The sequence below is a fragment of the Hibiscus syriacus genome, unplaced genomic scaffold, assembly GCF_006381635.1.
Source record: "Hibiscus syriacus cultivar Baekdansim isolate YM2019G1 unplaced genomic scaffold, ASM638163v2 tig00116996_pilon, whole genome shotgun sequence".
Classification (NCBI taxonomy): domain Eukaryota; kingdom Viridiplantae; phylum Streptophyta; class Magnoliopsida; order Malvales; family Malvaceae; genus Hibiscus; species Hibiscus syriacus.
In genome coordinates this window covers 34,104-50,463 of record NW_024063512.1, presented here as the reverse complement: position 1 = coordinate 50,463, position 16,360 = coordinate 34,104, and the positions used below count along the sequence as shown (strand labels likewise).

At 36.2% G+C, this 16,360-nt stretch overlaps 2 protein-coding genes across 2 annotated transcripts; one reads left to right on the top strand and one right to left on the bottom strand.

Moving 5' to 3' along the window:
* Window positions 1-747: 747 nt before the first annotated feature.
* Window positions 748-2,271, top strand: LOC120193553 (cytochrome P450 71A1-like). Its single transcript, XM_039196040.1, has one exon. The coding sequence runs from the start codon at window positions 748-750 to the stop codon at window positions 2,269-2,271; it is 1,524 nt and encodes a 507-aa protein (XP_039051971.1).
* A 12,607-nt stretch (window positions 2,272-14,878) lies between these two features.
* LOC120193702 (protein MIZU-KUSSEI 1-like) lies at window positions 14,879-15,971 on the bottom strand. Its single transcript, XM_039196137.1, has one exon. The coding sequence runs from the start codon at window positions 15,912-15,914 to the stop codon at window positions 15,114-15,116; it is 801 nt and encodes a 266-aa protein (XP_039052068.1). The 5' UTR covers window positions 15,915-15,971; the 3' UTR covers window positions 14,879-15,113.
* Window positions 15,972-16,360: the final 389 nt, after the last annotated feature.

Here is a 16,360-nt window from a genome sequence, read left to right as displayed (position 1 = left end):
ATACGGTCAGGATTTGTCGTGCATCGAGGCCCTTTCAACGCTGCAATATGCAGCAGAATATGATGCGGCAAAATCTTATTAAGGGCCAACGACATTCACCTTCATGGGTAGACATGTCACTAATTGAAGCATAGCAAACTCTATCGGCATTACCAGGAGAAACATAGTTTATGAAAGGACCAATATCTAGAATCCACGGATTATGCCAGAAATCAATCTCCTTACCCGAGTCAATTGACCAAACAATATTGTTTAGAACATCAATCTAGACAACGCTAAGCCCATTCTAGAGGAGCGAACAACTTGAGTTTTTAAGTGCTAAAGGAACACCTTCCTCACACGCGCGGAGGAATCTCACCCACAATTCATTCTTACGAGCAAGAAGATTAAAAGCTAGTTTCATTATAAAATGATTTACAAAATAATTGGTAAAACAAATTTCTAAAGACCTTTCTAAAGACCGAAAAATATGTATGTAAATTAGATATCTTACCAATCATATTATATCCTTCTATTATTATCCAATTTTTTATTAACATGAGGTAATTATAAGACAGTATTTATTTAAAGATAATTCTCAATTTTTCGACATTGAAAACTCACTCTTAATATCTATGATATTCGAACTTAGTACTCAAAGAATATATTCAATTCCTTATCATAAGTAGTCTATTATTTTTATTATAAATATACAAAACTTATAATTCCTGCCAAAGTAAGTTTTCGTTTCATGGTATAGATTTGCAAATGGAGCTGAGTGTAGCTAAACTATACAACGATTCATTGTTTCTCTCTCTCATTCTCCTTTTCCCCATTATAATTTGGCTCAAATTACAAGCAAATGGCAAAAAAAACCTTATTTCACTTCCATCACCACCAAAGCTCCCACTAATCGGCAACATCCATCAACTCGGCAAGCTTCCCCACCGTTCCCTCCGAGACCTCTCGACGAAACATGGCTCACTCTTGCTACTTCAGTTGGGGCATAATCCGACGCTGGTGGTTTCATCGGCCGACATGGTTAAAGAAATCGTCAAAAACCATGACGTTGCTTTCTCAGGCAGACCAAGAACCACCGCGGCAAATATCTTGCTTTACGGTTGCACCGATGTTGGTTTCGCACCGTACGGTGAGTATTGGAGACAAGCTAGGAAGATCTGTGTCACTGAGCTTTTGAGTCTTCAGAGAGTTAAGTCGTTTCAGTTCATAAGGGATGAAGAAGTTGAAGTCACCATTGATAAAATCCGTCGAGCTTCTTTAAACGGAGAGGCCGTTAATCTGTCGGAGTTGCTGATGTCTGTTTCAAACAACGTCGTTTCGAGAAGCGCTCTCAGTCGGAAATACGAAGACGAAGATGGTAAAAGCAAGTTCGGGTTGTTGGCGAGAAGGCTTTTGATTCTCATAATGAGTTTTTGCTTTGGCGACATGTTTCCTTACTTGAACTGGATTGATGTTCTTCGAGGATTCAAATCAAGTCTGAAACAAGTTCATAAAGAAATGGATACATATTTCGATCAGATCATCGAAGAACATAGGGAGAATAAATATGGCGAAAAGGACATTTTATCTATCATCCTCAAACTCCAAGAAGATAGCTTGCTTGATATGGAACTCACTCCAGACAACATCAAAGCAATCATACTGGACATGCTGGTTGGTGGAACTGATACAACTTCAACAACGCTAGAATGGGTAATGGCCGAGCTAATGAAAAACCCAGACGCCATGAAAAAGCTTCAAAAAGAGATAAGAGATGTGGTCGGAAACAAATCAAAGATAGATATGAACGATGTGAATCGAATGGATTACTTAAAATGTGTGATCAAAGAAGCTTTAAGGCTTCATCCAGCTGCTCCACTTCTTGTTCCTCGACAGACAACATCAAAGGTTAACCTCGGAGATTACGAGATTCCTGCGAATATTACAGTGTTCTTCAATGTGTGGGCGATTCACAGAGACCCCGAATTGTGGGAAAAACCAGAAGAGTTCATCCCGGAAAGATTCGAGAACAGCAGGGATGATTTCGGAGGTCGAGAGTTAGAGTTCTTGCCATTTGGTTTTGGCCGAAGGGGATGTCCGGGAATTGCGTTTGCAGAGGCGTTCATTCTTTACCTGGTTGCTAATCTTCTGTATTGGTTCGATTGGAAATTGGCTGATGGTGAAAATGCAGAGAATTTGGACATGGACGAAGTCTATGGACTCACTGTCTGCAAGAATGTGCCGCTTCGTATTCTGCCCATATTTACAAAATCCGACAACAGGTTGAGTTAACTGAATTTTTAATTTTCTGTTTAATTAGTTGAATCATCGGATTGATGCTTTTGTAATTTTAAGTTGAATAGGTAGTTATTACAGTAAACTTGATGAATAAATAAACATAAATTAAACATTTTCATATATAATATCTGTTTAATAATATAATATGATTATACATTAATATTTATTTAAAATCTTCTTTAATTACTAAGATAAATTACTTGTCTTTTCAATTTTATTAATTATAGTATTAGATTTTAGTTTTATATTTAATTGTGTCACATCGGTTATATGTTGCGCAAGTTTAGTACAAAAACATTCATATTTTACTTATTTTTCTTCTCTCAAATATGATTTTTCATTAAATCCACTTAAAATCGACGAAATACATTAAAAGATTAACATATTAAAATTCTAATCTCTTTTGATGATAGATTGATGAGGTTAATTTTGAAATATGTTATCTTATCAAAATAATATTTTTTACTATTTAGATTTTTTAACAAATACTTTAAATCCCGTAAATCAAATAAAGTCTTCAAACATACAAAAAAAATGATAGATTTTTATGTTTAATTTCGTCGATTTTAAGTGGGTTTTATGAAAAACTAATCTTATAAGAAAGATTGAAGAGTCAAATGCGATCATTTTGATATCTATTTTGTTGCGAAAGATGATCGATGACAAGTGATTATTTATTGCCGACAACCATAAAAAATACAGTGATAAAAAAACTATTTAAAAGTTCAATAACATAATTGATACACTCTTAAAGTTTAATTTCTAAAACGACATAGTTTGAGGCATCAGAAAAACCATTTCAAAACGACATCGTTTTGGTGTGACTTGCCACATCAGCAACCGTTAGCGATGTCATTGTTTCACTACTGACTTAACGACGAAATGATATAATTGAATGTAAAATTAATGTTCAGTGTTATAATTAATAAAATTGAAAGCTCAATAGTATAAACGGTCAACAAACAAAATTTATTAATATTTGATATAATTTACCCTAACTATTAATAATATGTACACACTAATTATTTAAATTTAAAATTATAAAAAAATAACATTATTTAATAAGTTAAGAATCAAATATGATGATAATTTTGGTAGAAAATATCCCAACTCTCTTAGGATCCATTGCCATTCAATTTTTTTTGTCTGGTCATATCAATTCAGCATCACCATCACCATCACCATCACACAGTCTTCCATTTCATAGAGCCATAGTTTCCACACAACGCAAATGATTAACACAACACTTCACATCAGCCATAGCCCCTTAGTCAAATTAGTCCCCACACCTCACAATCACTACGACATGACTTGTAAATGTATTCTCCACCACCCTATTAGCTCCTACAATATCAACAAATCATTCAATGTAACCACCATGCATTGTCTACCATCACCATTATTAGGGTTTTCGGTCTGGGTTAGATCAATGGGTCATTGGACTCCTCTAGTTGGGTACTTGGGCCTGTTGTACTTGGGTTAGTTTTATTAGGTATTGAGTTGGTTCAGGGTAATTGGATTTCTAATGTAATTGAGTTAGTTGGAGGGGTCGAACGAAATTATACTATTACAAATGTCCATCTCTTTTCATTGGCGTGGAACTATGATAGGCCAAAGATCAAGAGGTGACTAATTACGTCTCATTCAACTTTGCTGAAATGATATTTATGTAATTTAGGTATGTTTTATTGATAATTTAATTTCACACTTATGATATTGTGTATTATATATCTTTCAAAATTTTTATATAACATCTGAAGTTCACATTCGTGATATAATCGTCCGTTTTTTCTTACAAATAAATGAATCGATTATGTCGGGGACGGTGGGATTATTTTTCTTATTATATGCTACATTAGTGTAATTTGTTGCAAAAGAATCAAATAATTTAATGTATACATATCGGGTTGAAAATTTATTGACTTCATGATTTTGATGAGCGTCTCCCACCATTAAATTTGCTTTTGCAAGAAACATAAGGCGAGCTACGACATGCTGTTGGGACATTATTGTCGTGCTTTCCCCATAAATATGGACACATTATCTGCGTTTGTTGAATTTTCTCAAGAAAATGACAGAAAGTTGATGCTCTCAGCCTCTCCTCATTGCATACGAGACTAACTTCTGAAATGTTGCCTAGCTTGAAAGACCAGTCCGTCACTTGTTTTCTTTCACGTATTGGAATATAATTTACATGCATATAGATTTATATATGAATGGAGTGTTTAATAATGGCGGAAAGCAAAAGAAAGAAGAGTGGCCTAATAATACGTTGAAGTGCAGAGCAGTAAGCTAGTACTGCAGCAAAGCTAAAGGGTAAAGCAGCAGGCAACTTTTGAATCTTTTGAAGAATGATTAGTATATCATCAACTACAAAAACACAAAAACCATCATCACACCTCGGCTTCTGTGCATATTATAATCTGGACTTCTATTTTATTTTAATAATTTATACTGAAAAGATGGGAAGAGGAACTTTACGATTGGACGAAGAAGATGTGGGTAGAATGAACTTCAAAAAGGTCAGTCAAGTGTGGAACAAATTGTAAGAGTGAAGACTGTATGAGCCGGCAGGAAATCAAAAGCGAAAAAGCAGTCAACAAATAAGAAAGAGCATTGTTTTATCTGGATTTGGGATTGTTATTATTATTATTCTGCTGTTGATGACCTCGATGATTAGTGTTTAATACATTTTATAGGGATGAATCTGCACAGATATGTGCACCAAAAGCAAAATCAGTGGGACATGTTCCACCCTTACAGAATAGAAGCAAATTAAAGTAGAAGATGACTCTAGCCAAGAAACGAAAACAGAAGAAATCAAGAGGGAAAGGAATTACAAGCTTTAATTTTTTTATACAATTATTTTTTTGAATAATCTAATCTAATTACATATATATAACTATTTTGTGATTCTTTAAAGAAAACGATATCCACTCGATAATTTTTTAATAATTGTAACTATTTAAAAAATATTTTGAGGGCGATTTGATCGGCAATTTTCTCAATAAATCACCAGTGATCGATATATTTACCGATCTAACATCGGTCAGATTATATTTCCCGATCTAACACCCGTAGTAGTAAAGCGCGCCCCCTGAACTGCGTTATACGCTGATTTGGCGTCACGTGGGTATAGCGCGCCCCCTGCTCCGCGATATACGGTGATCTGGCGCCACGTGGGTATAGCGCGTCCCCTGATCCGCGCTATACCTGGGTATCTGACACGTGGGGTATAGCGCGGTGCAGGGGGCGCGCTATACCCCTAAATACATATCTCCATCCTCAATCACTTTTATCACACCAAATTCTCTAAATTTCTTTCAAATACTCTATCTTTTTAAGGTATATTTTATAATATTTTTACTATTATGTATTTACTTTATTTAATATTTTACTAAAATAATTCTTTTATAGATATATAATGGAATGCAGTCTACTTCGCTCGGATGGAAATCATATATCTCTACACTTTGCTGATACGGTAACATTTTAACGTTTTAATTTAATTTAAATTATTAGTAATATTTAGTTGATTTATTTAATGCATGATTATTAGATTAAGAATTAAATATCTCGACACTTTGCTAATACAGTAATATTTTAACGTTTTAATTTAATTTAAATTATTAATAATAATTAGTTGATTTATTTAATGCATGATTATTAGATTAAGAATTAAATATCTCGACACTTTGCTGATACAGTAATATTTTAACGTTTTAATTTAATTTAAATTATTAGTAATAATTATTTGATTTATTTAATGCATGATTATTAGAGTAAGAATTAATTTTTGTAATTATTTATTTTTAGTAGAGCGGTGGAGGCCGGAGACCCACACATTCCATCTTCCGTGCGGAGAGTGCACGATTACGCTTGAGGATGTTTCTATGCACCTGGAGCTTCTGGTAGATGGAGATGTGATATCGGGGATAGCTTCCAGTTCTTGGACTACTTTGTGTCGGGATAGTCTAGGACGTGTCCCGGAAAATTTTATCGGAGGTAGGATACTGTTAAATTGGTTAGATGCCAATTTTCGGGAGTTGAGCGCAGATGCCTCTGAGGATGAGGTTAAGAAGTATGCAAGGGCATACATACTGCAGTTGATAGGAGAGTTGCTGATGCCGGACAAATCGCGCAACCTAGTTCACTGCATGTGGTTGCGACATCTTAGCGACTTTCGTCTCGCCGGATCATTCAGTTGGGGCTCGGCAGTTTTGGCTTTGCTGTACAGGGAGATGTGTGGAGCCAGTGACTACAGACGTAATGCTATCGGCAGATGTCTCCTGCTGCTGCAGTCTTGGGCATGGTATCGATTGCCCTTTTTATTTCATGTTGTGAAGAACCCATTCGTATTTTCACTACTTCTGAGGTAATTATAAAACTGATTTTGTATATTAATAATTTTATACAACGTATAACAATTTTTTTCCTTGAATTGGTGGTCTACTGATAGGAAAAATCATCAGGAGCTACCTGATGATTTAGAAAAAATTAGGGTGCTAATCGATCAGAAGGTTGGCACGCATGTTTGAATTTTAATGTATAAAAATCGATTTTAGATTATAGTTATATAATTAGATTATTATTTTGATAAAAATTATATATTATTTATTTTAGTTTGAATGGGTGACATATTCTACTGATGATGTGAGGGCGGTGATCCCACCTGAGTTGAGGGGTCCATCAGATGTTTGGATGGTGATGGTCCCTCTGACCTGTTATGCGACCGTCGAGTGGTACTCCACTGATCGCGTGCTCTGGCAGTTTAGTTGTTTTCAACCAATTCCGGAAACACCTCGCAATATGGACGAATTGCATATCTTAGATAGACGCGACACAATAGATACAAATTGGCTGGTGAGGCATCATGGGTGGGTCGTGTTGTGGGAGGATTGACATCGGCGCCTTCCACGTAGAGAGCCAATTTTTACTGACTTCTTGATGTATGCTGAGGATTATTATGAGTGGTTCAACAGTAACGGGAAACCGTTTCTACTTCCTGAGGATACACGAGGGCAGACCTTTCCACGACGTCGACAGAGATGCTTACCGACACAGCACCATCATCCCCCGACTCGTGGACGGAGAGCAGGTGCTTCCGGTTCATCCTCATCTGCACCAGCAGAACCTTTCCAGCAGCCACCGCAACCATATATGATGCCGCATCCATATATGATGCCGCCATCGCCTTTCCATTACCAGATACCACCGCCGCCGCCTTCACCTGGTTTTATGACTCCGCCACCGCCACTGTCACAGATGACCCCTCATGGAGGCTATTATGGGTCTATGTTTATAGATCCGACTTGGGGTTCATATGCTAGATATTTGGCGGGTTCAGCCTCATCACCCATGGCTGCAGCACAGACACCTCCTGTACAGTTTTCACACTCAACGATGTATGGGTTTTCCCAGTTTTCGCAGGTCGGTGGGATAGTCAGTCATACACCTCCAGGGTCCTTATTTTATGGAGGTGCTTCATCGTCATCAGCTCCTCATCAACCTAATGTACCTGCTCAGGACGACGACGATGACGACAACGACGACGATGATGATGACAGCGAGGAGTCAGAACCAGTGATACGAAGAAATCCTCCTCGAGACCGACAACCACCGCCCTGCGAAACACATTCGCGACGCAAACATTGATATATTTTTTTTATTATATTTGTATTTACTTTATTTTGTTTAATTGTAATTTTTTATTATTTTTCATTTAATACTTACTTTATTTTGTTAAATTTGTTGGACTTTTTTTAATATATTTCAGTTAATTTTGTTTATTACCATTTAATATTAGTTATTGTAATTTGGTTATCATTTACTATTTAATTCTTATTGTAAGTTTGTTGTATTTAGATACCAAATTGTTATTAGTTTGATAAAATTTAATGATTGTGTTCGTTTTCTTAATCTTCATCAACGATTATCGAATGACATTAACTTGAAGTAAATGCAAATTAAAATACAAGAATTATTATTTGATAAATAAATACATCATTTCCTCATCAATTGTTACTTGATGACAACAGAAGTGGACATGTTTTTCTAGTGTATCCTGGGTTTCTACAATGGCCACATCTTCTATCTTGTCTAGATCTTTCTCGTATATCCATATCGCAATGAATTCGATTGGATTTTGGACAACCACGCTCCCTCAATAAACTCGGATTTGGTACAATCGAAAGCCAATCTTGAACCTCATCAGGGTCTTTGTCATTACCTATGGGGGGAAACTCAAATTTGTATACCTTAAAAACTTCAGATAGTAGGTATACGGGATCCACAAAATGGTTATAGTCTTGACGTGTATGCGAGCAAGCTGCTATCACATGAGAGCATGAATACTTCAGAGCTTGAAAAAACCCGCAGTCGCACGTTATGTCCCTTAGATTTACTCTTAACGACACAACTTCAATCCCTTGAAGAGGTCGCGGTAACTTTGTGACACGAAACATTTCATGCCTTCTTGAGAAGCTTATTACAGACATTCCATTTGATGCAACAATTTTTTTCTGTAAATCTGCAACTAATATAGGGTGATAGACATGACCGTCTTGCATCCAGGTTTGAGCTTGTCCCCCGAGCTTCGCAAAAAGCCCCCAAACGAAAATATGTAGTTTTTACCAAAGCCGCTACAAGTAAGTGACGTGTACCCTTTAAGGTTGAATTGATTGCCTCAGCCAAGTTGGTCGCCATGTGTCCATATCGATATCCACCATCATATGCGTTCGTCCACATTTCTTTATCGATGAGGCTGATGTAATCGTATACTTCCTCGTTCTTCGCCCGCAAATCTTGAAGCATTGATTCAAACGTTCGAGGAAGTAGTTCATAACCTGATCAAAAAATGTATAATTTACTAACTTGTTTTCTTTGCAAAATTAAAATGATCAAAAAATGTATAACTTACTAACTTGCTTTCATTTACCCATGCGCACAATTAATTGACGCTTATCATTCTTCTTGTACCTTCCATGATAGTTCGCAGCAATGTGTCGGAGATAATACCTATGTTGGACAAAGGGTGGTTGCCACATTGGACCCAAAGACTCCATTGCTGCTTTGATCCCAGCTCCGCGATCTGAAATGACACATATTTTTTCCCTCGTGATAACATGTGCACGTAAATTTCGGAGGAAAAAAGCCCAAGAATCTGTATCTTCTCCTTCGACAAGAGCAAAAGCAACTGGAAGAATGTTACGATTGCCATCTTGGACAACTGCCAATAATAAAACTTGCTTGTGTTTTCCATGCAAGAAAGTCTCGTCGATCTGGACCACATGCTTACAGTATTTGGCAACATTAACGCACTGTAGGTAAGTCCAAAAAACCCTGTAGAATTGGCATCGATCGCAAAGAACTCGATCATTATGGTATGCATAGGAGGTTTCGAAGTCCACAATTGTCCTAGGATTCAACGTCCACACCAGCCTAAACCAACCTGGAAGTTCGTTGTAAGATGAATCTCATTCGCCATGAAGTTTGACAATGGCATTTTGTTTTGCCAACCAAGCTTTTTTATAGGAGACGGTGTACCCATACTGCGATTGTATAGCTGAAATCAACACTACAACAGCTATATGAGAGATTGCTTTTACCATGGGCATGATGGCTTGGCATATCACTTCAGAGTCCAAGTTGGGATGATCTTGGTTGACCCCTCCAGCACAACATGTGTGAGGACCGTTGTATACTGTTAGTTCCCATATGTTGTTTTTCCTCTTCATTTTCGATACGCGAACCATACAATTGCATCCGTTTTCGCGTCAGGCACAGTAGCATACATATTTTTCGGTCGTCGATCGGTTGACTCTGGACTGAACAGAATTAAGGATATTGTAATTTTTTATAGCCATCATCGCTTCTTCTTTGCTTGAAAATTCCATGCCTAAAGATAACTCACCATTATTTATTGATGAGTAATATTAATAGTCACCGAGATGAGACATATCCGCAAATTCTGGCCCGTACATTGCACCATAATCAGCTTCATACATCTGTGCAGGAGGGTCAGTTTGTGCCACATTTCCTGGAACTTCATCATCATCGGAGTTGAATTGCGGTGATTTTGGGTGAATGAATAGTCCAGTCTCAGCACCATCCGCACCAGGCTCACGAAGCGGTTCTTCTGGTGGAGATGATGGTTCCTCTATGCTCTCCATATTTAGGTCGAAAAACCTACTACTTGCACGCCTTCCCCTTGAACTGGAATGCATATCGACATTGAGATCGAAAAAGCTCGCAGTCGAATGCCTCCCCTGGAGCTTGAAGCCATCGTGTCAAATGGAAACTGCACATATGGTTGCGTCGATGGCATCTTCATATGGTCAAAGAAATTTACAGATGAATGCATTCCCCTTGAACTGGACGCGGTGTTGCTATACGGATTATTCGTGGACCCACATCGGTACATATCGTAAGGAGTTGCGGATGAATGTCTCCCCATTATGGCATTAAAATCATTACACATTACTGTAGTCAGGCTGTCAACTTGATCAACTTGTTCAGCCAGCCCATAGTGTGAGCTTAAAGATTGACCCCGAACAGCACGCACTTGAACAAAATATGCATACATCTCAATAGCGGCGTCTGAATAATTACTTTGAGCTTTAACCATCATTTGAACATCATCATTGTTCGAAAGTTCGAACGCTGTATAAGTTAATGGCAACAATGATGTTGGAAATCTGTACTGCAACGACGACATTCTTTTGTTACTTCCAACATGAATCTTCCTCGAAATCTTCGTTATCAGCTCCTCAAGAGTTATGTTTCTCTTGAATGATATTTTAACATGCTCATTTGATACGAAAACAACGTCGGTTTCATCTTCTCGAATTTCACCATCATAATAAACAATAACTGAAAGTCGCGCCATTCTTTGAGTTTAAAAGTACGGAGAAACCTAAATTAAAATCTTCACCCTCGCCCCCACCCTAAATGACATCATTCACATTGGATGAGGAGAACCCTAGATTTCACTTCCTTCCTGCCACTATCAATGAGCCATCGATGAGGTCATCGATGAGGCATTAGTGATGTCGTTGGTGAGCCACGGTCTGTCAGTGGGAGAGTGAATCTGACAAGGGTGAGGGTAAGTGTAACACCCTCAACCCGTATCCGACCCGGATACAAGTCTGAGGTATCACATTGACTTTTCAAACTTTAAACTTTTAACGAAAACCAATGAAATTAAAACTTTTATTAAAATAACATTGTCATTGTACATGAGTTAACCAAAACAAGACAAAACTAATCAGAGCATTTGTAATTAACACTTTTCTTACATGCCAACACACTACATACAAAAAAATACATACTGTAACTTTACTTCTGATCTGATCGCTGAGTAGAGATATCTTGATCTGTAAATTCCTATTCTTGATTCTCATGCTCTTCGAAACCTACGTGTAAAAACACTTACACGCTAAGTCATAGACTTAATGAGGCATAATTACATAATAAAGAATTACTAAAAATATAAACATGTCGTCTACTATCCAAACGCAATTATACTATCATACCATCATTTATTATACCACATATGAGCCAATATAAATCATAATAATACCATATTAAGATACAATTATATACATCCTCGTTATGTCTTATTTAAGCCCATATACACTATTGAGAACCCAAGGTATACGAGTATTATGAGGTTGTGCACACGTATGCTGTCACCACAGCTCAATGAATGTTCCGAAGGACCTATCCAGAGGTCATAAAGATCCTCGGTAACTGTCCATAGGTCCCGAAGAACCTAGGTAAACTATCCATATGTTCCTTAGAACATAGGTATATTGTCCATATGTCTCGAAAGACATAGGTAGTTCTTTGACTCTTGGCATGCCAACTATACCTACAGTTCTCATAACTCATATCATGTGCATTGTCTTTTACCTTATTACATATTCACACATCATATCACATTTTTCTTTTTTTATAGCTCTTTATCACATGTTCATATGATCATCTTATTACCTATACATTTTCATATAACCATTACATACATACATGTCATCATTTATGTTTTTATCATACTCCTATAGTATTATCCTTCATCTCTTTTATCTCTTGTTCATTTTTCAACCAATAACTTATATAAATGTATATATATCACGTATACTAGTTCCTAGGTCCCATCACACTAGCATATTTTCATATATTTGTAATCACGTAGTTTATTTTTCATATAATTCATGTTACCCCTCATATGATTTCATATTCATATGTTATATATTTCATATTCTTTCTTATGTCCTTTCCATACTTCTTATTTCATATTCTTATGAAATCATATTGATCATTTTAACTATTTCACATATTTAACACATTTATCTACCTATTTACACAACTCATATAATATATATATATTGTAACATGTCAATACATATGCTCATTCATACATATAAACCATAACAAACACATCACACACACTTCATATACCTAATATAGATATCTCGTAACTCATTCAATCCCATATGACACATACATTCATATATAAGCTCTAATCTGGAAAATAGACTTACCACAATCTGCATAGAATATCCCATTATGCATATGGTATGAATTCATATCATATTTAATAATATTGAATGAATCATGTATCAAGATATTAAATCTAGACTTATCGCAAGTCTAGAACTGAATATACTAACATAATCATGTTATACATATGCCCTCACCTTAGCCTTGTTTGAATTGAATGAATTCTAACCCTTCGATTACTTTGAAGAAAAGTCACGTTTAATAACTACATAATAATACATTGATACATATCAGTATCCAATTAATATACTCTAATCTATCATTTCTTAGACCAAAAGAAAGGTTTATTTCTATTTCTCTTGAAGTGCATCGATGCATTCAACAGTGCATCGATGCATTCTTTAGCATGTGCATCGATGCAGTACCCGTGCATCGATGCACAAATCACCTTCGATGTTTTCATTTTAAGGGGATGCATCGATGCACCAATTGTATTCGATGTTTCCATTTTAATAGGTGCATCGATTCACTTCCTGTGCATCGATACACACTGAACAATTTCTAGAGATTTACCCTTGATGCATCGGTGCACCTTGAATGTGCATCGATGCACATAGCTCAGAATTCATTTTAAATCCCGAAAATCTACTCAAAACAACTCAAATGCTTCATATTTCATCCCCTTTCATGTTCTTAACTCTTATACACTTATTTAAACTAATTAATACCCATTCAATATCTTTTACACTTCAAAATCCATTCCTCCACATAGAATATAAGAATTTCACTCAAATTCCCATATGATATAATTCTGATTCTAACCCTTCATATCCCTTAATCAAGTTAGGGACAAGTTAAATTCAACTTCCAATTCTCAATATAAACTTTATTTCGATATTTCATTCAAAAACTCCAAATCTTTAAATCCTCATAAACTCTTCATCTTGTTGTTTTAAAGCAAATTAATCTTTCCTTAATCTTACTTAGCATCTAATAATCAAAACTAAACTTAAATTTCAGCACATAATCAGCTCAAGAGAAAAACTCACCTTTGCTTGGCTTCACACGTGAAGAAGAAGAAGAAAAAAAAAAGAGAACTCTGGAAACCTCTAAACTTTGTTTCCTTCCTTCCACGTGTATCTATATATACCATATATTATTATTATATTTTTCTTTTCTTTGCAAATGACCATACTATCCTTTCATTCCTCATTCTTTTCAATTTGATCTTACACCTCATTTCTCATATAAGTCTTTAAACCACTCAATTATTCTAATTTAAATCACCAAATTTCGAAACCTTACAATTTAGTCACTAACCTGGTATTGAGGATGTTACAGTGAATGGGATTCTAATTTGGGTTTTAGGGCTTGGAATATAATTTGGGAATTTAGGGTTTGAATTTAAAATTTAAGGGTATAATTTACACTTTTTAAACTTTTTTTATTTTAATCATATTTGATATTAAAATATTAATAAAATATGACACATCATATTAAAATAATAAAATAATCTATGTCATTGTTGAGTGACTAAAAAAATTCAATCTATAAAGTTTAGTGAGTAAATTGAAAAAATTGAAAGTACAGAGAGTAAAATAGGAAAGAGAGTAAAGTTTAGTGATGAATGGTGTAGTTTACCCATAAAAGAAAGGGTAAAGTACACAAATGCTCCCTTGATTATAGGATAAAAATTACAAAATTATCCTCCGACTATAGGAGTTGCTTTGTTGAATCTCTCGACTATTAAAAGTTACAAAATGGTCACCGAACTATTCATTATATTTCAAACACGTCCTTTTCCATTAAAATATTAATGACAGTTTGAGTTGGACGTTAACCTGTTGACTAAGATATAATAGAATTTGATCTTACAATCTCAAAAGACTATCATAACTCAGTCAATATATTAATGTCTAACTTAGATGATCGTTAATTTTTTTAATAGTCAAAGGACTCAACAAAGAAGTATCATATAGTTAGGGGACCATTTGTGTATTTTATCCTAAAAGAAAATGAAATGTTAGGAAAAAGAAAAAAGAAAGAAAGAAATGTAAAGATAATCATTTAATGCACTAAGCTCAATCTTCATTGTCTCATTACTTCGATAATGCATTGAAGAAGAAAACTATACATACATGTATATATATTCATAATGTATGCCCCCTCCATTTAAACTAAAAGAATCCCAAGAAACTAGAGAGCTCCATATCCATGGCTGTAATAAACAATGAAAAAAAGATATAATATCAATCTGGTATACCCCTTCTTAAAATTGAAAAAGATAACACATTGAAAATGAGGTTGGTTTTAATTCTTAGCTTCCATGGTGATTTTCAGACTCTGAGCAAATAGATACTAAGTTCGGGAGCTCCATTGCTATCAGGATTCATCATATAGAAAGCTTCAGAATCTCTTGACCCAATAATTCTCTCGAACTTAGCCCTCATATACATAAGTTCACCGTCACCAGATCCGGCTTCTGGTTCAGTCACCGGTAAAACCCCAGCTCCCATGGAGATTGGTTCCACGGCTTTCAAAACGTTCCATTCTTTAGCCCCACAGTCCCTTCTCGTTGCGAACCCACATTTCTTTCCATTACAATAAGTTCTCCAAACCGGCTCTTGGAGTAATCTCAAATCTTTTTTCTCACCTTCATCTTCTTTGCGTTCTTTCTTATCGCATTCCAAAGCAATCCGTACCAACCCGGACGCCATTTCTCGAACCAGACCACTAATGGGGGTGGCGAGTTCAACGAGGAAAGCTGGTAGGGAATTGGGTTGTTTCTGAAAAGCAAAGTGAACATGGCCACGTCTGGAACCAAAAAGGGTGCCGACAACTCGAGGTCCAAGACCACCACCAAAGGGCGGGTTCGAACGGTTCTTCCCAAAAGCCGTGAGAAGAGCTCGAATCCTGGCAATGGCGACTGCTTGAAGCTTCTTCCTCCTGGGTGTGGGAACACCAACATGGGGTTTAGGTTGAAGATATTCTGCTTGCTTATCGGCTTGTTGATCATTTGGGTTTGAAGATGGGTGCTTGAGTGTTGAACCGTGTTCAACATCATCATCGTCTTCGGTTCCAACTTTGTTGGTCCAGTGGAAGTGCATTTTGTAGGTGTCTCGAGAGGTTTTCGCCATTAATCGAGAGTTGAGAGCTTTAAAAATGGTGTGAAAGAAACAAGAGCAGTGAGGGGGAGAGAGAGAGAGAGAGTGATCTATGGTTTCTTAGCAGCTGTGGGGGGATCCATTGCCTTAATGCAAGAGAATCCTGAGTTCTGACAAAAGAAACATACACTGTCCCGCCAGCAGAAGAGTTCATAGAATTCGATATAAATATGAATAAAATCTTAAGATAAATATAATTACAAAATTAATAATTAATCAAAAAAGGTTTAAATTTTAAGATGATCAATTATGGAATCTCACTTTCACTTGCATCCGGCTCTATGTGTTTCACTTCACTTTTTATGTGCTTAACTGATGGACTAATCTTTTGACTTGAATCGAAAAGCAAGAAAGGGGTACCATTGCCATCGGCATGGGCATGCCAGCCCAAGACATCCAACGCAACCTTCCCTTTTTGT